Source organism: Sturnus vulgaris, chromosome 3, assembly GCF_052056855.1.
Source record: "Sturnus vulgaris isolate bStuVul1 chromosome 3, bStuVul1.hap1, whole genome shotgun sequence".
In the NCBI taxonomy this organism is placed as follows: Eukaryota; Metazoa; Chordata; class Aves; order Passeriformes; family Sturnidae; genus Sturnus; species Sturnus vulgaris.
This window is the reverse complement of record NC_142245.1, coordinates 57,690,086-57,714,419: the sequence shown is the minus strand read 5'-3', so window position 1 is coordinate 57,714,419 and position 24,334 is coordinate 57,690,086. Positions and strand designations below refer to the sequence as shown.

The following is a 24,334-nucleotide window of genomic DNA, read 5'->3' as shown; positions in this document are numbered from 1 at the left end:
AAAAAAATCCACGTGAAAAGATTTACCCTATTTGTCCCTTCTAGTTGTCTTTTCCTCTGCCTTCTGTTTCCATAATGCTGAAGGTTTGATGGAAAGCAGTATCTGATTTTCATCTTATGTGTGTCATAAAATCATAGAATGGCCTGATTTGGAAGGGAACTTAAAGATCATCTAGTTCCAAACCTCCAGATATGGGTAGGGATGCCTTCACTTAGACCAAGTTGCTCAGGGCCCCATCCAAACTGGCCTTGAAGTACCTCACAACCCTACGTACAGAATTTCTTCCTAGTACCAAATCAAAACCTCCTCTCTTGCAGTTTGAAGCCACTCTCCTGTGTCCTGTCACTACATGCCCTTTTAAAAAGTCCCTCTCCAGCTCTCTTCTAGGCCCCCTTCAGGTATTGGAAGGCTTCTCTAAGGACCCTCCTCTTCTCCAGGCTGAACAACTCCAGTTTTCTCAGTCTTTCCTCATAGGAAAGGTGCTTCAGCCCTTGGATCACCTTCATGGCCCTGCTCCGAACCTGTTCTAACAGGTGTAAATTTTTCTCAGGGTGAGGACCCCAGACCTGGACACAGGTGTTTGAAAAGTACTGAGAAGAATATTAATGTAGGAGTAGCCTAGCTCTGCAAACTTTAGTCTCCTATAAGAGTTAATAAATTTTTTTATGCAGCCACTTTTCAAGTGTTGTGATTGCAAATCACTTTAGAAAAGAGATTTAGGATCATTATGTGAATTGTGGATATCCTCATTATGGATGAAGATAAATGCAGAACTACTAATTCCAGTCTAGAGAACCATGCCTTTTGCTAATCAGAAGTGAGCTGTCTGCTATTACACTGTTAGTAATTGCAGCAGTGATTCTCCCAAATTACCTCTAAAGGTAGCTGCTCAGTGGTGAGGTATTAACAGGATACAATTCTACTAAGATATGCTATAGATTTTATTATTATGAAACCACAGGAGAAATTGCTACACAGATTTAAATTTTCATTATTTCAGCTAATGAAATTTAAATTAAACACCACATCATAGCTGCTAAAGCTGAAACATACAGATTTTACCTCCTGAACTGATACACAGATCTTTGGGGAAAAGTCAAGGGATGTGTACATGTGGTTTTTTTATTTGTGTCATTTTATAGAGTTTCTTTGTCTTTATGTTAATGAACCCCTTTCCCACCCCCTAAAATAATTTTTACAATTAAGGAAATTCCAGATGCACAGTAAAGTTAATTATTTTTCATAGTTTTGTGAATGGATATTATTATAAGTGAGCTTCTGCTAAGAAATTGATTCAACTTTCTTCCAGGAAAGAAAACTGATATTTTTTTATTATGGGAAAGGCAAAATTCATCCCATCCACTTAGTCACAGTGGCTAAGTTAAGAGTCTATGTGCTCTAGGCTACTTTTTAGGAAAAGAAGAGCAAAAGAGACACCTGTGGAAGGCAACTTGACTACATCAGTCTGCAACATTCTTTGAAGGTGACGCCTTCTGCTTAACTGTAGCAGATGTGTACAGCAAATGCACTGCTAAGTTAGTTGAAGACAGGATTTATATAACCCAGCAAATATTATTAGCTGGTAGCTTCTTCCCCACCCCGCCCTAGCATATTTGGAAAGTAACTGGTGTTTCATCACAACCCGCAGCAACAAAGGAATGGAGCACCTGTACAACATGAAGTGTAAGAACGTAGTTCCGCTGTACGATCTCTTGCTGGAGATGCTGGACGCTCACCGACTGCACGCCCCAGCAGCCAGGAGTGCTGCACCCATGGAAGAGGAGAACCGAAACCAGCTGACAACTGCATCAGCTTCATCTCATTCCTTGCAGTCTTTTTATGTAAACAGCAAAGAAGAGGAGAATATGCAGAATACAATATAAGCAGAAGTCAGCATATACAGTGGTATGAGAAACCCAGCAGTGTTCTACCTAGCTCATGCTTCATTTCGTTCATAGTGCCACCTTTGAAAACACTCCAGTGACAACAGACACCAGCATTTTCCATGAGTGTTTGTCAAGCGCTTGCCTAAATTGATTGCTTATCCTAAATGGAAGACATTACATTGCCATGGATAGCCAGCATGGATTGTCTGGCTAACTTGATTTAAAATTTGCAGTGTTTTTATTTAATTTTGCATGTTATTTGGGTAACTAAGTCCTAATCTAAACCATGCATTCATTTTACTATAAATTGATAGGTCATACCACCCATGCATATTGGTATCTTCATGAATGGTAGTCTTTGTTAATATCCACCCAAAATCCTGAGCTCATTTCGTCTTTTACTTTTAAAACTTGCTTGAAATTTGAAGCAGTTTGGTAGAGATTCTGGATGACTTCTTGGGCAGTGTAAACAGAAAGTTTACTGGCATCTTAGTGTGCCATAGGAAAGCTGCACTGCAAGGGACTGTCTTGGTAGTTTAGTTAGATTCCTGCCTCTTTTCTTCCTACAGTATAAAGGAACTGCTGTCTGAGAATTATACTATTTTACCTTGCTGGCTTACATCACCAGAAAACTCCCTCTCAAGCTCATTCTGACCAAACTTTTAGGTACCCTTACCATATCCTCTAGATGAATTGCTTTGCATGTGTGCTATCTTGTCTGATCCTAGAAAGTGAAGCTGTTTTGCTGCCCAAGAGTGTAAATCCAGGGCAACATGGCAAGCAGTGATAACATAGAGAATTACTCTTGAATCAGACCAGATGATTACAAAAATCATCAGATCTTCAAAAAAGGTCTTCACACACATACAGGATCCAGTATGATCTACAAAAGATCCCTCCCCCTATCCTGTGCTTTGTTGTTACAAAGCAAGGGGTGAGGATGCCAGTGCAAGACTGGCACAGAAAGGTGGGATGGTCCCAATCCCACTCAGCAGAGTGTGGTGTAGCTGTGTGTGGCAAGGCTAGTATCACAGTCAGAGCAGCAGGTTTTTCCTTGCCTTGGCTTTTTCTTTGGCTCTTGTTGTGGCATGTTTCAAAATCACTGTTAAGAGCCAGCTTACCTGTGACACCAAAACTGGGCAATGAGCCTCAGACATGGTGTAGACTCTGGGACTGCATGTCCAGAAAGATAAATCTGTCTTTCTCCATGCATGTCTGTAGCTCCTAAGGATATTCGTAAGGATCAGTTTGATTCTGCCGACCAACTGTAAGTATACAAAAGGTCCACGGACATCAAGAGTTTCAACAAGAAGTAAAAGAGACTGAAGAACTCCACATGATTTGCTATCCAAAGAGCTGGTGCTGCTATTTGACTGCCTCTATGCTAGAAAATTAAATGTCAGGGAACTTTGCTGGGTACTGGAATGAGATTATTACATATGCCAGGGATATTTTACTAATCTAATGATAAACTTTGCCTGTGCTATCTGCACTTCTGGTTGACAGGTGCAGATTGGGAGCTAGCACAGATCAGGAACTATTCTAACAGCTGGTTAGAAGTAACCACCCTGCCAGTGAGGATGTTTCCTAGCACATGTGTAGGCTGCTCCACAGCAGCTGGCCACAGTGCTAGTGAAATGGTTCAGGGATGTTTTTATTAGAGTGGAAACCTTTGTGTTGATTGGAATATCCCATAGAAACTAAATATAGGAAACAGTGCAAGTAATGCCATACAGGAGTACCTATGTCTAATTACGCTCTCTGTCACACAGGCAGAGTCTGTGTGCAGTGAGATCAAGTTTCACAGCAGTTGTGAAGGCAGCAAGGCATAGGACAGGTTTGTGCTTCAAGTCAAGAATTTGATTCTTTAGTGAATGTACATACTGGTGTCAATAATAGTTTCATGTACATATCTGAGGATATGAGCAGTTTGAAAGCCTAAATCTACATGCTACCAATGTTTGAGAAGATTCCTCGAAAACTGTGCAAGCCTAAACATGTGAAGCAGTCACCGTAAGTTCATAGGCCTTTTCTTGATGCATATTATGGTGTCATTTATTTCTGAATGTCTTGAAGATTTTGTCTTTTTGTGTATTCAGTAAAAGCATGTATGTGTGTATATGTGTGTGCACGAGCACTAATTTGGTACCTAAGGGCTTTTTGAGGGCTCCTAAATGTCATGAAAGAAAATGGAAATTTTGGGGTTTTTTAGTAGCTGGTTTTCAGATTTGTTAGAAAAACCATGAGTTTACTCAAATGAGTGCAGGCTAAGATCTGAATGGAGCACAGGAACCCCTGCAGCTAAATTCACATGCTTACACCATCATCATTCACTTGTAGCCCAGTGTGCATTAGAGCTGCTCTTTAAATACTGTACCTGCAACTTGGTGTTCTCTAAGATAGAACACACAGATCAAGCTCATAAGCTGGAAGGCAAATTGGTTTAAATGAATGCCTCCTTTCCTACATCCCAGAACAGGTCATTACATCGATTCAAGTGTAAATTTGACCTAGAGGATAAAAGGTAGTTCGTGGAGAGCCATTCACAACAGAGGGTCAGATTTGGATGGTATCTATATAGGGCAAGAACCTTTACACTCAAGACATTTTGCCAGTGAAGATGGAAAAGCATGATTTAAAGTGGCATGCAGCAGTCAGAAGGGTATCATAATGTGTCTTGGAATATACAGAATAATATCAGTCAGCTCACAATAGTTATGAATGCTTTCCTGGGCTCAGCCCTTGCAAGGAAGCAATTTAGCTTTCAACCAGTCCTCCCATGTTTGCAGTGACAACAGTAAAGGGCAACCGAGCAAGAGGAAGAGTGATTCCCAGTAATACATTAATTTACCTCGGGGCAGATTTAGGATCCATGTCATTAACTTTTTAATGAGATTTTAATAGAAGCAGCACCTTAGTGAATATAGTAACATTCCCAGAGTTAGCTATAAAGATGGCCCCCATATCAGACAGCTGAATGTAGCTATTCAATTGATTAAATAAAGTCTATGATACAAACATGGTAACTTTTTTCATATGTAATATCATGTATGCAAACAATTGTGCCTGACATTTGGTAATTGTTATTTCACAAGAAGCTATTTTATGTGTGTATATAGATATATACATATATACTTTATATTTGCAGCTGACAAACCAGTACTAACTGAATACCTGGTGCTGGATATTACATCAAATATATAGCATGTAAAAAAAAAATTGAACGAAAACTTTTCAAGGCAGCTAATTATGCTTTTACCAAAACATTCATAGTGATGTCTCTGGACAGCTAACAAAATAATTATTTTGTAACATTTATACATGGATTTTTTTAAAAAAACAAAAACATCAAAAAACAAAAAAACCCTCTGGAAACATAGGCAATGTAATACCAGCACAAGGCAAACATAAATAGACCAGATAAATTTGCTTTGCTTGAGAATATGGTTGTTACTGAAGTATTGCAAAAAGCTTGGGAGGTAGAAGAGGAGATAGGGAGATGTGTAGCACTTAGTGGTGTCATAATATGTGGTGTTTGAATATGTGAAAGCTACTCTGGTTTATAGTGGTTTCAGCCACGTCTCAATGTTGCAGACTTTGTCTCAGGTAAAACTCCCAGTTGGGGTAGTAAGATTTGTACTCGGGTAAAATAGTTTAATGAAAGTTTCTTGGTGTGTGTTGTGATAAATTTACTATTATGTTTCAGTGACATCACTTGATGATTTTTCTCCTTCTCTACGCTGAAGGGTTAAAAAATGTAATTAAAGAAATAATCTGAACTGAGCTCCCAAGGACATTGTGAGGACTGTCAGCAGATCACTGGACCTTGAGCTGAAAAAAAACAAACAGAAAACCCCCAAACCATCCCCTTAATATGAGTCAGGATTTGTACTGGAGCCTCCATCCATTTCAGTTGATGCCAACTGATTCCTTAAGAGCTGTGCCAAATGTTTAAAAATAAGCAATCTACCAAAAAAGTAAAAATTCTGCCTCAGTAGGTTCTTAGTCTTATTACAGGCTTAGGTAAGAACATGGCAGGCCCCTCTTGAGTCTATAATTTCCTGCTTTAAAATTACAGTGCAATTCAACCTACAGATAATGGGGTTTTGTATATAAGGCATTCTCAGCTAAACTTGTGTGAAGTGCATTTCTTACTTTGAATAAAGAGATTGATGTTTTCAATGCTATCTACAACCACGATATGGCTTTACAGATAGAAAGTCAACACATGTAATAGAAGGGTGATGTTAACAATGGTATCGTAATGCAAGTGTAGCATTATCTCAAATTGATCTGAGAGTTTAAAATTAACGTTTTCCCAATATTAATGTCCTACCTTTTCTACTCACAGTTCCCTTTCATCCTTCAAATGTAGGTAGCCTTATATCCTGAAAGTTGTTTTCAAAGTGATTGTTGCCCATAAAGGGTATTTGGTTTTGCACTGTGTTGAAAAGATATTAAATTTTTTTGCATTCAAATGTGCCTAAAGAAATAAACAAACAAAAATTTTTAAAAAATTATATGCTGCCATCTTGCAAATTGGTAAATTCTGTAATCCTGTGTGCCTATGATTAGAAGTCTGTTTCTTCAGAAAGTGCCCATTGAATATGGAAGGGATAGACTGCTGGTCACGAGACTTGCATTATCAAGCCACTTTATGTATTACCTTATTGTATGTACTATGAAACAATGCTTTTGTGTGCACTATGTAGTCTGTCAATGCAAAGTCCTTTCTTTGGTAGAGGCTCAGCTGTCATAATGTATTGGTTGAAGTATTCTGTTCTTTTGCTGATGCATATGAAATTATTGATGTCTTTGGTTTTGGTGAGGTATTTTTTTCTTTGTTTTGCACCTAAAAAGTTCTAAAAAAGTCTAAATAAAAAAATCTGGTATGCTACCTGATTGGTGCAAGATTTTTATCAATGTATTTGATGTTGAAAATAAAGACTTAATCAGAACACGTTTCATTTTGTTATATTTCGCAAGTTTTGAAAATATGCTCCTCTGCTTACTGTTTTCCAGAGGATGGTAGAATGGTACACTGCTTTTGAAAGAATCAGAATGTGTGAGTTTCTATGCATCTAAATGAAAGTGAAAACTGTTTCTTAGTTTCTTCACTTTTCCTGAAAAGAATCAGAGACTCCACATCTACAGTCAACAACAAGATAGGTAGTCTCTAGTAATCCTAACAACACCGGGAAAGTTAGCTAAGTGCCTAGTAGTTTATGTTCTTTAATGTTCTCAGTATTTTTGTTTTACATTCCTTATTTTGGCTTGTGAAATAGATTATGGCAGAAGAGACAAATTGTGTGAATTTAGCCTTCTATGGCTGCCAGTTACCATGACCTAGCTTATATCAAGGCAATTAGTAAAGTGAAACTGTCCTCAGGAAAAAAAAATCTTGACTAAGCCACTAGGAATTGATGAAAAGAAATGAAAGACACCTTTCTTGACATAAGACCACTTTGAACTCAACTCTATTCTGTAAAATAATCTCAAAACCATATTTGGTGTTTGCAAAGAACAAGCCAGAAATCTATAGCATTTGCATATATATTGAAGTATTTTAATACTTGTAGTATATATATGTATCAGTAACATAGAGACAATATGGTCCCTATATTGATTATCTTATAATCTATTTTCTGTGCCATGCTGGTTCAACATAGGATTATTGGATCATAGGTTCTTTTCTTATATGAATATATGTGTAAAAGCTCTATTTTTATGGGATGTTTCATTCTACTTAAAAAGAAAAAGTTATAAGATGGTTACCTCAATTCCAAGTATCATCTCAATGATGAAGACAAGACAGGCAATATACTTTGTTCATGTGAAGCCTCATCTTATAGCTTGTTAAATATGAAAGCAAATAACCTATTCAGACTTTAAAAGAATGCTGGGGACTGTTGGGATCTTTAAGTGCTGAGTAGAATGGTTCCAAATCATGTGATTGTTTTGCAACATACTTCCATAACAAAGAACTTAACTGCAAGTTGCTTCTTTGACCACAAAAGGTGGGCCAGAGTAATAGGAACTAATTGCACATGTACATGTGCTCAAAATAATAAATTAATTTTCAGTGGTGATTCAAAATATGACACCATTTCATGGCTTTATACAATTTTTTAACCACAGGACCAAATGAGCACTTACAGTTCATGGAAATTCAGAAGACAGTTGCTACATTATGCTGAACTTACAGACCTTACCTTGAAAAAGCAGCTAGATAGGAGAATATTTCTGCAATATCAAAAGTATAACACTCCTAAATGAAAAACTACACAGATAAAGTCTGAACATACTTACCTCTGCAAAAATTGTAACAATTTGAATGAGCAGAGGACGGCACACTGCCTGGGATTGCACACTACTTGAGATTAGGCATTATTTTGCCCGTCTCTTTCTGCAGCGTGACACGACAACATAGCATCAGTGCAGTGAGTTGGGAATGTGTCACTGGAGACTGTCTAGTCCAATTCCTGGCTCAGAGCTGGATCACCTAAAAAAGATTGCTCAGGGCCATGCCCAACTGAATGTTGAATAGCCACAAAAGGAGACCCTTCTGCCTCTCTGGGTAACCTTTTCCAGTGTTTGATAATCTTCACTTTGTGAAATATTTTGCCTGTGCTCAGATGGAATTTCATCTGATTTAATTTGCACCCATTGCCTTTTGCCCAGTCAATGGGAACAACTGAAAAGAGTCTGTCTTCCTCATCTTCATTCCCTCCCATTATGTGTCTTCTGGGATGGGAGAAGGTGGATGAGATGTCACTTTGCTCAGACACCCAGATCCCACCAGGAAGAATGCCTCTGCAGCCAGGCACTGGGCACATTCCAATAGTCAGGAGCCATCTTGGACTCTAGCTTCATTCCCAATTTCTTACGTCTGTTGGGTGAAGAAGTTTGAGAAAAGATACGGGAAGGACCCACCTTTCTATTTCATTGCAGACCTTTTACAGCTAGAACTCCTGAGCCCATCACCCTTGCCTCCCTCACTGCACACACACCTTACAGAGCAGCTCCCCCAGGGGATCCTATATCGAGGCACACAGCTGGATGCATTGGCATCCCCCACACCCCTCCTTTCTCTCTTTGCTGACATGTAAGGGATGCCTGTCTTGTCCAAGCATATTTTATTCTATTTAACTAATCAGAAATGTATGACATAGTTAAGGCATAATCAAAGAACATATTTGACTGTTTTTCTTTTCTGTTAGTTTGTGCAATCCTCATAATGCAATGATAACAGTTTTTTCATGGGCTAAAGCCTTGGTGTTCTCAGTCAGTGGGGCACCCTCCCTCATTAAAAGCCTTTTGGCCATGCTTATTCCTCAAAAATTAAATGAAGCGTTTTAATTTTCTTTTCCTATCCAGATACTGCAATATTAAAAGCCCCATGAAACAGCAGTTTCTTAGGCTGGAAAAGTTTTACATCTCCTTCCTCTGCTTTACACTGCTTGTCTCCACCACCCACACAGTGAAGAGGTGAGGAAAATCCAAACACGTAAAATAGCACTCATCAGAGTGCTCACCTAGAAAGAATGCCCATGGAAGGGCCCTGCATATGTGTTTTTTCTTATGCCTAGCCAGGCTCCAATTACTACCATTCACCATGGCATCCTGCAGACACAGAGGCTCAAGTGCAAAAATGGTCATGAAGTCTCCAGGAAAACTGACCATCAAAATAATAACATTTGGCACTTATCTCAGCAGGAACAAGGCTAACAAGCTCTCATGTCCCTTTAAGAACTTTGTGCTGCAGTATTTAGGTGTCATTCTGCTAATGTCTTCATTTCTGCAGGCATACAGGTGATATGAAATTTATCTCCTGCTGTCTTCCATTCCTACACATTTGCGCACAACTTCAGAATGTTACCATTTTAAACAATGAAAAATGTGAATGTGAGGAAAGGAGGGCATTTTTTAGCCAGATTTTGCAACACTTTTGGGACCAAGGCTTTAGCTTCTCTTAGCTTCTCTTTATCTTAGCTTCTCTACAGATAAAGACTGAATACTACCCACTAAGACAAAAAAGATTCTGACAAGAAGCAAATTTTTTTTTTTTCCACTCACCTCTTCAGAACTGCTGTCTTCTATGGAAAGATGAACAAATATGTTATACTCTAGAGATGAGCAAAAAGTGCTGTCCATTCTGTGGTGAGGGGGCACATAAAAGCTTGAATGTTTATGCATTTGTATGAAAGCAGGAAAGATTGAATTCCAGTCTGTCCTTACAGGATTAATTTTTGCTTACATTAAATCTGAAAATAGGAAAAGAAACTACAGCTCAAAAATGTCTTCTTTGTTTCTATCTATCTATCTATCTATCTATCTATCTATCTATCCATCTATCTCAACCAAAATGCTACAGCATCATGATTTCTTCCACTACTTTTTTCTCCCCTTGCCCCCATAGTCTGCATACCTGCCTACACTATACTTCAAGTTTAGCAAAGGAGTAAAAATTGCAACTGTATATTTTAACCTGCAAGTCTATGGCCAGGAGAGCTTCCCAGACAATTTCTGAGTTGCTTATAAAGAAAATACTACAGCCATGAATATCCCACTTCTTGGATAGCCTTGTGAGTATTTACATAAAAAAGTGGACTCTGGCAGGTTTAATTCCAGCTGTTTTTTAAAATATCCTTTCTAAAAACAAAGGAATGGAAAAACCCACAATTACAACATCCATAATAGTAGTCTCCCAGGAATTACAACATGCCAGAAAATAAAAACAATCCCTTATCTGAGTAACCTGTGTGCAAAGTACATCCACATCTGCATGATCCCTGACCAGAAGAGCTCTCCAGTGCACCTCTTCCTCCTCACCAAGGAAACCTTTGATACAAGAAATGGACAATACTTTCCTAAAGCATCCTGTCTTTCCAAAAAGTTAAATGTGTCTGTGTTATTCAGACCTTGCTGTGGTCAAATCCATTTCTGTGTCTCAGACCCTTAAATAGATTCTTACTTGAACAAAGCAGTTTTGACCAATTCATTTCTGGAATGATATATTAGGTGGCACTAAACAACAGATGTTACATCTTTCAGTTTCTATCTTCTTTTAAAGCAATCATTTAACAAAATTCAGATTTCTGTGACTTAACCAAGCCTTGGCCAATGACAGATCTTCAGTGCTTCAGCTAGCAGTTATTCAATTCCTTTTATCTTGTTTCACAGATTTTTATCTACCTCTTTCTGGGAAGACAAATTAATTCTCTAAATAATTCCTATTTATTTACTTATTGGGGAATATTATTAGAACATTCTTAATACTATTACCACAGCACAACTTCTTCCAAATACAGGTTTCATGCCTATGTCCCTCTGAGTCTAATTGTGGCCAAACAGGACAACAACAATAGAATTCAGCTGTCTGTAGTGCATTTCACAACATGCTGCCAAGGTTAAAAACACTCAGCCAGTACCCAGACAAGTTCTTCCCTTATGTAGGGAACTCTGTGCCTATAAATACACACAACCCGAAAGACCCCTGCACTCTCCTTTCCCCCCTCAATTTAGACAAATACGGCTTTAGATGAATTCTGCATCTGACTGCTGCCAAACCACCCAGCTTAGATCAAAACTCACTATTCTGCCTTTTTCCTTTCCATAATCCATTGCTTTAAACACCAAATAAAATATGGCAAGTGCCGGAAAGAGAGCAGATCAATGGTTTCTATTGCTTTAGAATCTACATTTCTTCTTGACTTGTTATTTTTCAGAATCCTCCTACAGTTGCTAAGCCTTGATAGCATCTGTAGTCTGAAGGCTGTGAGCCAGCATCTGTTATGCCTTTGAACACACAGACACACATCCACTCAGATGCACATGATGATGATGAGCATATTGGGAGATGCTATCAGTTGTAAACAGATCTCTCAACCACAAATAACACAAGACCAAGGGCAAGGGATGACTGCTCATAAGCAAGCCCAGCATCTTTGCTCTCGTTCAATAGCCAGATGCAGAAAAAAGTTCTAAGGAAGGAGAGAGCAATACTGCAGGTGCTCACAAAGCTGGAAGAGTGGTAAACCAGTGAGGAACTATTGATCTGTTGCAGAAAGAAGATGTTACTGTTGCTGGAGCAGGGCGAGGAATAGGTAATGGGTATCATCATGCTCACAGCTATGAGGAATAAGGGCACACTACTTCTGTCAAGATCATTTGTACTCCTAACATTGTCAGATGTCTCTAAATATCACTTTGCAGGATGCCTTCAGATTTTGCAAAGCACGATCCACAAATGAAGCTCTACAAAGAGATGCAGGTAGTCCAGGGTAAATTGTGCTCACTGTTTTTCACTATTATCAATACAAAATAATGACACAGTGCCTTGATACTACAGTCTGGAGTCACTGAGCAACCAGTTAACTTTAAACATTCACTAGCTCTGAGGTGACTACAAGCCAATAAGCAAGGTTCAGAGTTGCAAGGTATGTCAAGCTGGGGGGATGACTACACCTCTACAGAAGTTACTGCATTTATCTACAGTATAAAATGGGAAAAAATACACCACAGTTATGACCTGAGTTCCCCAAGAGGCAGACTCTACTTTCTCTATGCCTGAACACGATTTCAATACAGATCCAGAGTTTGGCAGCTCCTCTGCTGCCTTTCCTCATGCCCTGTAGCCAAGGCTCAAGGTGCATCACCAGAAATCAGCCCTTGTGTTTGCAGAGCCCAAGTAGGTGATGTTTCAGAAAGAGGAGATGTGTTGGGTTGCAGGCTTATTAGAGAGACAGGGCATCTCAGACTCTAACTTGTGGACTTCTTGGAGAGTTTTTGCAACTCAAGCTAGACTTCTGAATCACTGGTGGTCTTGGGATGGAACTTGAGTCTGCCTACTTATTTACATTTTGCATTCTTTGTGTCAGTTTTAAGGATCAAGATCCAGTTGTGCAAAATCACATATGAAATGCTAATGGAATTGGTTCATGGCTAGAATTCCTTTTGTAGGAGCATATTGCTCAAACCACTTTAACTGGTCTGATGCTGACTTTGAGTTGAGACATGAAGTATCAAAATGCAAGAACTCCAAAGTGGCACTCAAAGGACCCTCTAACCTGGTGATGCACGTTGCCTGCAATCCCCTTGACACATCAGCTTACAGACTGACATTCCTGTCCTCGAGGGAATGGGAAATTTAGCATGTACAAACAGGCATTTTTCCTGATATTTTTCTAATGGGTCTCTATCACCCTCTGTGACTGCCTTATTCATAGGCATTGTGAAGAGTTTGCAGTTCACTGGGAGGACTGCTTTGTGTGAGCAGATCCCTTGGGTTCAAAAAAAAGTTCTCTGTATCAACAGTCAGTACATTGATAGTCAGATCTATGGCTACAGATCAGAGCTTGAAAGCATGGACACAAGAAACTTTACTTTTGAAACATCTGGAAGGAAGCAAATCATAGCAGGGACACTGTCCACCAGTTCACCAGCAAGGCAGAGGAGAGTGCATTTGTGTCCTGCAGGTAATCATCAGCCAAAAATGCACTGAATTTGAAAGGGCTACTGACACCTGATGATGTGATTTTCCACATTCTTTACTTCCTGGAAAACAGAAGACAGTGATGCTCATTTATGTTTCCCTAAATTAGGGTTTTTTTCTTTACAGTGGTTTTTTTTTTAAGAAAACAAAAATACCTTTCAACAAAAAATTAACCAGCAGACGCAGAGTCTGGCTGATGAAAGCATGCACAGACCTAAACTAATCCAGCAAACTACTGAATTACTCACGTAGGTGCACTGATTACCATTGATTAAATTATGTCACCAAACAGCATAATATCAGAAAAGAGAGAAGGGGTCAATTTTATGCAATATGTCAGGACTTTTGCAAGTAACAGCTCTTCCTTGTAGCCCAAATGTGTGTTCCTTATCTTCGTCTACTAAGAATGAGTGATTATAAATACTAATCTAGCCTAGCATAACTTATGAATAGCAATGAAGGAAACTCAGCCTTGAAAACAACACATACTTGTATCAGTCCAGACTTGTGTCCAAGACATTGAAAATACTTTGTGAACATACAAAATCCTTTTCACAAAAATGTTAGTGCTACACTTATCTGAAAAGGAAGCTTTATTTTGGCTCTTCCAAATGATGGAGTTCATCTTGTGGTTCCCTACCTCTGACCACCGTCTCCTTGTAACAGCTCAAAAGATGACATGCCAAAAAGTAATTCTACATAACAGCAACTAATGTGCTTGTAGTTTTTTCTGGCATTTTTATTTTTGTCATGCAAGCCAATATATTCTAAGTAAAAACAATTAACTCAGAAGAAAAATTCACATTGTGTGTATCATGGCTTGAAATCCCCCAAACTTATTAAAGAGCAGTAACTTAGAGCCATGCACTGTATTTTTTTCATAATTGAGAAGAATCCTGTTCTTTCAAAGTTGAGTTCTGACTGATAAACTGGGCAGAGTGCCACTGAGTAGACTGCAAGTTTTTTGCAATAATTTTGGAAAGCTAATGAGTTTTCAATTTGTTCTCTTTTTCTGCTATTTATGCTTATGTTTTGAGCCTATTCCATTAAAATAATGATGGGTAAAGCATAAATGTCTATCTTGGTACTGAGCTGCTATGGAGAATATTAGGAAGTTTCCAGTACACCTACAGGAAAAATTTGCTTCAGTGTGGATTGGTACAACCCCAATTGTCAAAGACTGCTTATGAATGCACACACAGAAACACAGATTGAAAAAACCCCACACAGGTGAGAAGGAACTTCAAGAAGCAGCTTGAAAAAAAGAAAAACCTGAAGTGATGAGTCATTAGCCAAAACTTGTACTGCTTTCAAAATTAGCACAACTTCTAGTGTGATACTTTCCCATGCATTCTGTCAGTTGTCATTTTCCAGATCTTGTCATTCAAACATATACCTAATGCCATTAATTTGTTACATAATTTTTTAATTCTCTTTTGAAGTGCAGCATATGGATGTCTTCTATTTTTTTATAACATACATATCTCATTCTAAACTTAGAGATTTCCATAGTTGTCATTAAAAAGCACGTAGACAAAATATTTTATGGTATCTATAATAAATGCAAAGAAATCAATACAAACAAAACTTGGCTTAGCAAACTGTACATACATAAATATGTTCTTTGTTTTTCAACTTGACATTCAACATTTTTTCCTCATAAAAACGTCTGCAATCTTATTTATTACATCCATTTTTTTTAAACCTTAAAAAAGTGCTTCTCAGATTTACACCTTGTGCATCCAAAGCAAAAGTTAGAACACCATGCCTGAAACAGAAACCACAGGGAATAATACATTGCCATACAAGATTCTTTAAAATTGTATGTTACAAATGCTCTAAAATTCTTTAAGCATTGGTTATTTTGTATACTGTAGATACTGAGAGGGTATTTAACAAAGGCTGGCTAATGGGTCATTTAGAGCAGCACACAAGAAAGGATCTACAGTATCAAGTCCTTGGCTATGCATAGTACAGGGCAATGACCTGGATATAAAGTGGCTAGAAGATCCCAAAAGCTGTACAGAAGAGGTTTCCCTCACATACACTGCATCCTTCTTAGTACCCAGGATGCGAGTATTGAAATGATGCTACTCAGTAATACATTGTGCAGTTTGATACTGATGCACTGATGCGTTTCCAGCAGAGTGCCAGCAGAGAAAGATATGGGCACAGTGGTGGCAACAGCAGACAGGTGAAGCTGCCATGCTGAACCCTGTCACCCTTTAAAACCATCTTGCTCCCAGCCAGCACTCCAGCAAGGTCTCCCGCTGTCTCACAGGTCCCCTTCACAATGGAGGAGGACCATTCATGTATTTCAGCATGGGGTGGAAGGAGCGGGCAAAGTTGTTTGCCATAGCACAGCTGTAATCCTCCTCGGTCATTGGCACCAGGCACGCCAGCCCGATCAGGAGCAGCAGGAGGAGCTGAAGTGGCAGAGCAGCTCTGAGGACTCTGAGGAAGAAGGAAGGGCACCGCCAGGCTGGCCCAGCCTCAGAAGGGGAGGAACCTGAGCCACCTCTTGTGGACCTGAGAAAAGAAGATGGGCAGTTGAATACACAAAAACATTACTGAAGCAGAGGTTGCCCTTGGGCACTCAACCTTCCCTGAAGGTCGATTTACAATTTGCACAGACTTTGACTGACAACCGCAGAGGTATTTTTCAGTGAACATGCTATTTCCCTAACACTTTTAAAAGCCCCTGGATTTCTAGACTGTGTAGGAAAACATTAAATGATCAGAATAGAAGGGGCTTTGTGGCCCCACAGCCCCTTTATCATTTATGGGAAGACTCTCCATTTAAAGCACTATGCTATAGAGAATGGGAAAATAAAAGGTGGGCCATACCTGTGATATTTGTTCAATGCATGCTGTCTAAAAGGTGGGTCTTCTTGTTTAAAATGGCCAGTTGCATTGGATTTGCAGAAGTTTCTACCTTTGTTTATGTATAAGGTATCCATGAGGGTATAATACATTGAGATTCAGTTACATAATTTTCTGTCAATCAACACACCAATATACAGGTAATGGGGTCTTATTTTCTCCAAAGCACATTGTGTTTTGAATCTTGCACAGAACCAGCAGTTAACATCTATCTGCTCAACTGACTTGACACCATCACCTTCCAAGTTATTTTCTCCCTTATGTTGATGGACCTGACTTGAAATGTCACATAGCTATCACATGTCTGTGAGGCAGGAGAGATCTAACACAAATATGTCCAAAGGGACACTTCAAAAATTCATTGCATTTCTTCAATGAAAGATAAAGACATAAATTTCACATTTTTCTTTTTGACTGAAACTGTCAAGAGCTGAAAAGAGTAACTAGGAAAGATTAGATCTGATGGTCTGAGTGTGCTAACTAAATGGTATGGGAAAATACTGTATTTCGGCACAAGCCAAAAATTGAAGAACTCAGGGCCTTCAAGTAACTTGCTTTGAGAACTCTGCTATTAGGACATTAGATCATGACTTTTGTCTCAGATGTGTTGCTATAATTTGCCTGGTTGCTATGATCATGAGGCCTCAGAAAAATCTATGCTTTCCTAGAGTTTAAGAGATAAAAATTCTCATAAGGAGATGTGGGTAATCAGGCTCATTGGCAGAGGTCAAATGCTTCCTAGTAAAGTAAGTATGGGGTGATGGTTCCTCAGTGTTTCTTTGACTTCCCCTTGTTCTTTTGATCCTGTCTCCCTGATTAATCTGTGTGGGGAAGCATCCAAAACCAAAAATATCATCTTCAAAGCAATGCCAGGCTTAGCAAGGGTTCTCTTCCCACATGTTCAGAAAAGAATTATTTCAGTGCTTGAGATTGTTTTATTTTCTTGTTCATATACGTACAGCACCCCAATATGAGGACTTCAACAAAGCCAGGCAAATTTGGTAAAGTTCAGATGACACCAACAGATACATAAACACTTATTTAGCAGATATGCTAAATTATTAGCTTGAACTAAATATTCCAGGAAGCAGTGGTGATCAAAACACCAGATCTTGTGTTGTCTGAATCCACACTATTGTAGCCCAGATGGAAAGTTGCTTATCGTATAATGTAGGATCACATAATATAAAAAAGATATTGAAAGGATATTAAGGCACATTAAACAGCATCAGAGCATTCCATATTAGAGCTCAATTAGATCAGGACTGCTACTGTCTGAGAATACCAAGACAGAAAGTTAATGGACTGATGCAGGAACAAAGGGAACAAGGAGTGCTTAATTACCTTCCAAGCATTTGATTGCACAGCTTACCTACTTACAAGGCTCTCATTGTATAAACGTTGTTAATCCAAATAAAAAAAGACCACATTTCTACAGTTGCTAACTGGAGTTTGATGAAGAGCAAAGTGTTATTTTCTTCATTGCCCCAGAGTAACTTGGGCAGCACTGGGTGTCAGAAGGGGATTTCCAAAAAGCTGAATCAAAAGGGAGCAAAGTCAATACCTAGTTTTTCTTTTGCTTTTCCTATGCTTTTAGTAGCACAATCCGGGACTTCATGCTTTGTGTTTTACAAAAAGAAATTGTAATGTAAGCTTGCGTGGCTGATGTCAAAAGGAACATAAACTTTCAAAAATTAAAACAATTCACAGCAAACTATTTTTTCTGCAGTGAAGTAGGGTACTGAAGAATAATACTGCATGGAAACAAACAAATAAATAATGAAATGTTACAAAAACATCTTCAGAGGGGAGTTATAAAAAGTTTGCTGTACTGTCTGTGTTTATGCCAAGTACACCTCTGCAATCTACATAATTGGCTGACAAATGGAATGGGTCAGCTTAGAGTGTTTCATAGATTTGGTAAGGAGAGATGGTTAAAAATATACATTATTAATAAAAAAAAAAGCTCACTATTTTTAAGGACAGAACACCTATTTACTCTGGCAGGAGAAGGGAAAGCTGACGTACTGTGTGCCACTTTGGAGAAAAATGTAATTTCTGTTCTTGAGCTTGCCTCTCTAGCTGTCTCTTCTGACTGCTCCATCATATGTCACACTACGAGGAGGGAAAGAGGTAGGGCCATCTGCTACTCACTCCAGTATACAATTCCTACTCGGTAGATGAAAGAAGGAAGCACAGCTGCAGTCCTGGCCAACAGTAAGCTTCTTCATGTCAAGAAACTTTATATATTAATCTAAGTGCAAGCAATAGCTAGCCTACTTTGAGAGTTTGCAATGTCAGTGATATTGGAACTCTTCTCTAAGAATTTCAAGAGAAGACAAGTTAATTTACCAGGCTATAGATAGGATGGTCAAAGTGAACTTTAATTTCAGCTCAGAGGGGAACCTTTTTGTAAAGATGATTGCTACTTTTTTTCCCAAGGAAAACATGGTTGATGTAACCAATCTGTATTGCAGTAAGCTCTGAAAGCTTTCAAAAAGGAATTTATCATTCGAGTGAAGCTGATAGAAATAAATAAAGTGAATTTAATGCTAAGTGACTAATGGAATGTGGAAAACAGGCTCACATTGAAAGAGGCACTGCTGGGCTAGTAAGATGTTATTCACTGCAGTTAATAAAAAATGGGCCTTAATTTAATATCTTTATTAAAAGACTATTGCATAAAATATAAGAATAGTAAATTTAATCTGTATGATGACAGATGCTGAAGGTCTTTGCAAATACCAGACAGGATTCGCTTCTTGCACAACATAAAATGTGTGAATTCAGTGAGTTTAAGAAGCAGCAATTGTATACGATATTTGAGTAACAAGCACTAAGTAAGAGTGAGGGAGATAACTGGGAAAAGAATTATGGCAAACCAGACCCAAACCTTGTGTTTGAGCTACTGTGTAGCCATGAATACCATTTTGTGGGCAAAGGCAGAAAGAGTGATGTGGTTAAGTCTGCTCCAGGAACAGTAAGTGACCTTTAAAGATCCACTAGTCATTTGGGGAAGCCTGGGGAGAGCAGGAAATGGAGGTTGGCACTATGGCACCAAGACTCGAATAGAGCTGCTCAGGAGAGACAATGTAAACACCCCTGAGCAGACTGAACCACTATTTTAATCCTTTAACATTTTAATCACTTCAAAAAAATTCATAGGCAGAGATCCAGGTGTGCACTTATGACAGCTCTATTAAACTGATGAAGAAAGAGGAATTTCTTCTTGGATTTGCTTTCCCACCTAGCACATGACTACTAGTACTGCTTGGATGAGAATCTAGTTAAATCCACAATGCAATGTCTAGTTTAATCCTGCAGCTTGCTTAGCATAACACTATATATACCTATCTTTTTGGGATGATAATGGAGAAAGCAAAGTGATATGATACTTTTTATACACAAAGCATGGCCCCTTTAATTTTTTAGATGAACTTTCCTTCACAACTTCTCGTGTTATAAACCTTTTAGGATTGACTTTATTTCTCCTTTATACTAAACTAACAGCGTTTGCTGATCCAGTGCAAGATCAAACACAAAGTACTCTGATCAGAGGCATGTCAAAATATTAAAGAACACAATGACAGCTTGTACCGCATTATCAGTTAAAACCACATTATACATCAACCACAACCTGTCTGGCTTGCGCATTTGATTAAGTTTCCTATTCAGCAGTGACTCATTCGTATTCCATGCTTGTCTGAATGACAAATTGAACATTGTGTGGTGCGGCTACGAGATGTGTTAATAAACAGTGCTGGAAAGCCTTGATCTGAAAGGTATCGCAGCAATGCCACTGCTAGAACAGGGGTTGATCTCAAAGCTGCAAAGCACTGCTAGCTGCTCTTCGAGCCAGGGGCTCACACCTACAAACAGAAACCTCAGAAGGCTGGCAGAAGTGGTTTGACTACACAGGAGAGTGGAAAAGTGCACACAATGTGTTCCTTGAGTACAATGGTGCTAGTGCAAGCATGCTCATCTGTCAAAGACATCGTCCCCCTCTTCTCACTGTAAGTGGCTGCAGAGTAAAGCCCCTCTCCTCCCTTTTTTCCTCCCTGTGAGAAACAAAACGCCAAGTTTCACAGCAGACTGGAGCTGAATAATTAGTTCGCTTTTTTCATCAGAGAGAACGATGAAGTTTACATATATCCGCTAGTTTCTATGTGGTTTCCTTTTGTTTCAGAAGAAAAAATCCTTAAAAACAGGCAGCTTTTTAGTGCCTGTGGAAGCAGTAAAAGATACTTGCTCTAATTGTTACATGGTTTTACAACTATGCCACTTTACTCACAGTCCTTAACTACAGATGCAAAGCAAATTTTTTAAAAGAAGTGTTTGTGCAAATATCTACATGATAAGTAGTTTTGCTCTTTGCTTCATTTATAATGAGAACAAAATCTTGATTTTGCTCAAATAAAAAAATAATGCTCTTAAGGTAGTTTTTTTGTCTGCTTATTTGTGGCTCAATCACTATATTAAATTTAGCATTCACTTCTTTCTTTGACTCTAACAGGAGTGGTTTTTTTTTTAATTACTTCATTTTGTGTTTTCTTCTTTCCAACATAAAATCTTTTATTCTAACAGGAGCTATTTTAAAAACAAGTCAGTTAGTTTTTGATATGCAGAGAATAAATGAGATTTAGGTTAAATGAGATTTATTATTGGGATTTAATATGAACAAATATACCTTAATCACACTTTCTGATTATTTTAGCAGTGTGAAAGACAGTGAAATAGAAAAATATGTCCTCTTTACACACATTGGCTTGCTCATTTGCTTTTTTTTTGTTGTTGTTGCTTTTTAACTTCATAGCTGTAGAGGCCAGTAAACCCACCAGTGAAAGAGCGAAGGTACACACACCACACTGACAACAACAGGAATGCAGAAGCACTGTTAGCTGCAGCGATGACAGGTTGCTGGAGACACCGTGGAATGCAAGAAGCTGCAGCTGCAAGCCTGCTCTCTACTGGTCAGACAGAGATGGGGCAGTGCTGCTCCCGCAGCAGCGCAGGGATGCAGGCACTGGGCCAGCCATGGCAATGTTAGCATGTTGTGCTGCAGTCGTCTGAGGTGGGGAGAGAGCGTGATCCCGACTCTCAGTATTCCCAAATGCTGACTTTTAGTTTTGAGTCTGAAGTATTGAAAACCCACAAACTGGACAAAACGTTTCAGGGAGGAAAAAAAAAAACCAAACAAACCAAAAGAGAATAAATAAATAAATAAATAAATAAAAGGATGTTAGTATGTCTCATCCAGATCTGTGGGTTTTGTGACTTCTAGAATAAGATATTGGCCTATCACCTGCCTTAATTTAATATCTAGAGGTAAAGAGGATGATAGAAAGTGTTTGCCATGAACTTACTAGCATTCCTCTTAAATCACACCAAAATAAAATAATCATTAAATATCATGAGTGCAAACACACGCTCAACCTGATCAGGTATATGAAAAATAAATGTTGATTACATGGGATTTTTGTGAAGCAAAAGCTGCAGATGTCCAAAGATTAGCCTGTATATCTATTTAACAAAGAACTTGAAGTAATTGAAAGTCCCTTTTGCCAAACAACAATAGGGAATTTACCACTTGTGTAAGTCCTGACCCCCGATGGAGTCAGTGGGACCGAGAGGAATCACGGCCAATTTCTATCATCCTCTTGGTGTTCTAGAACAGAGTGCGGAAACCAGGAGAATAAGGTACCTGCTATGTGGACTGCTGACAGAGGGTCCAGGCTGTGAGAGACTACATTTGCCCCGTGGCTGTTTGCAATGAACAGGGGGTAAAGAAAGAAGAATGTTCAGTCCAGGCAAATAAAGACAAGCTACTGATGAAACTAAATTAAAAGTGCAGCAAAGGAAACATAAAAAAAAAATTAAAAAAAAAAGAAAAATCAAATGAAGTGACCAATATCCATGAACCAAGGAAACTGGCTTTTCTTTGCACCTAGCCGAGTATGAAAATTATTGAAATATACATAGTGAATGCAAAAATAACAGTTTAGACATTATGTTTATGAACAGTAGCTCTGGGTTTAAAAAAAAACTCTAGGAATTTAGTTAAAATAATTTTTAATATGAAACAGATGTTATCTTATTAAGTTGAATATGGAAAAATATATAGATTTTTAAAAGTACATGGAAAAAAATTAATATTCTCAAGGAAAAAAAGGTCCAAGACCCTCCTTTGACAAATTTTGCCTCTCCTCTACCCCACGATTTTGAAGGCCAAATAACTGTAGAGGCATTCTTGCACTCACATCTATTTGCTGGACTATTTAAAGCAGTTAGATGTTATACATCTGATTGTATTTCTTTTGTATTAGTATTTATTTAGCATATTTGGCACTGAAATTCTAAACAGTATCACTTTAGTCTTCAAAATTGCGTGGGTGCAGAACCCAGAAGTTTGAAAACTAGACCCAAGGAATCATACAACTTAGCTATGAATTATGAAGAAAAAAAAAGTAGTCATGTACATGAACAGTAACATATTAGAGACAGAAAAATCTTCATTAAAAGATTAAGATGAAACTTATCATAGTTCTACATGCTCTTTAGACAGAGATTTATGGTAAAATACTTCTCCATTTCCTGTAAAGGTCAGGCAACCTTCAGTTACATCTGTGATCAGAGTTATTAGAAATTATTTAGGTTTAAATTTAAAAGATAAAAAAAATTGACCTCTGAAATAAAATGTTAAGGTTTATATTCTTTCTCCTTTGGAAAAGCCAGTATTCCTTTACATTCTCATACTAGCATCTAAAAGGAAACTAGTGAATGTAAACAAAAAATTAAAAAAATAAATCAATTTCAAGAGTCATAAATTTATCAAGACAGAACTCAGAGGCTTTACAAAAAGGTGAAAATGGAAAAACAAAACAAAACAAAACCAATCTGATTGTCTTAAGAACTAAGGAAAAAAGCAAATTAATCAACCAATAGAATTGCAGAAAAAGACAAAATAATAGCAGTTCCAATTTGGGCTCAGAGTATGGAAGTGTTAAGTACTAGGCATGTACTGCTATATTTCTTGAATTTTGTGCCAGCGATGTAAATGGACAAGTCCAGAGTTGCCACCATAGCCATTGATTAGGTCCTGCACGACTAGCTGGTTTGAATAATGTTTTGTGCCCTTCAGCTCTACTTAGCCATTCATCCAAAGTCTCAATAAGACCATATGCAACCTGCATCAGAAATGACAAAAAAACTTATTGAGATTCTTGATGAAGCAGCTCTGAAGAGAAGGCCAAACAGAAATGGAGGACTGATTATACCAGACAAGACCAGACTTTGGGGTGCTGCCATCACTAGAGCAAAATACAAGAGACACGACATGCCATACCATGGTAAACCAACCACACTGACAGCCCTGGTTTCAGATAGTATTTACCACTTCTGATTTCATGCAGGATGGGATATGCAGCAGGGTTGGGGAAAGCAGCTGTGTTTTGATTTTGGTTTATGCCATTTCCTTTCCTAACAAATGAGAAGGGGTGACTTCCAGCTGGCTAGAACTGCTGTAGATATCTATAGCTCCCATCAAGAGGTGGAAGAAAATAAATGACATGAAATTACCGTTCTCTGTCTGCTTGGAGTGCTTCTTCCAGATACAGGACTCACTGAGCCTGATGTGTCTAATTCATCAGAAGACCATGAGGACAATTCCTAAAGTTCAGAAGGATCGGAGCTCAGAAATACAGCAACTAGCTGTACAGGTAAGCAAACTACAAAAATTACCCTGGGTGAAATTCCAGCAGAGCTATTTCCAAGGCAAATAAAATAAAGGACCTAAATTTTGTAACCAAATTTTAAAAGACTAAGGCATTACATGCTTTCTCTGTCAGCCCTAAAGGAAAAGAAAAGCAAATAGTAATTAAAACTTCATTTGTTTAGGTGGCACATTTTCCACCAAAGTCAATACAGGCAATAAACCAGTTGTTCTTTACTGGCTTGGAATTACAAGAAGAGTTTGGTACTACCAAGATTTTAATTAAACAGGTAGAAATCCATTAGAAGGAGGGAAGAACTGAGTTCTTGTGCTTTAAGCACTCTGCTAATCCAAGTCCTTTTA

At 38.3% G+C, this 24,334-nt stretch overlaps 2 protein-coding genes across 3 annotated transcripts in view; one reads left to right on the top strand and one right to left on the bottom strand.

Annotated features, from left to right (window-relative positions):
* The window catches only part of ESR1 (estrogen receptor 1), a 182,466-nt gene extending 175,622 nt beyond the window's left edge, over positions 1-6,844 (top strand). For both annotated transcript variants that reach the window (XM_088161719.1, XM_088161720.1), the window contains one exon: positions 1,649-6,844. In XM_088161719.1, coding sequence (XP_088017845.1) covers positions 1,649-1,883 — 235 coding nt within the window. In that variant the 3' untranslated portion in view covers positions 1,884-6,844. The remainder of the gene's footprint in view (positions 1-1,648) is intronic.
* Positions 6,845-14,098: 7,254 nt separating this feature from the next.
* Positions 14,099-24,334, bottom strand: part of SYNE1 (spectrin repeat containing nuclear envelope protein 1) — a 240,444-nt gene continuing 230,208 nt past the window's right edge. The window contains exons 143-145 of the mRNA XM_088161722.1: positions 23,839-23,928; positions 21,965-22,023; positions 14,099-15,909 (exon numbers count right to left, since the gene is read on the bottom strand). Of these exons, the coding sequence (XP_088017848.1) occupies positions 15,669-15,909; positions 21,965-22,023; positions 23,839-23,928 (390 nt within the window). The 3' untranslated portion in view covers positions 14,099-15,668. The remainder of the gene's footprint in view (positions 15,910-21,964; positions 22,024-23,838; positions 23,929-24,334) is intronic.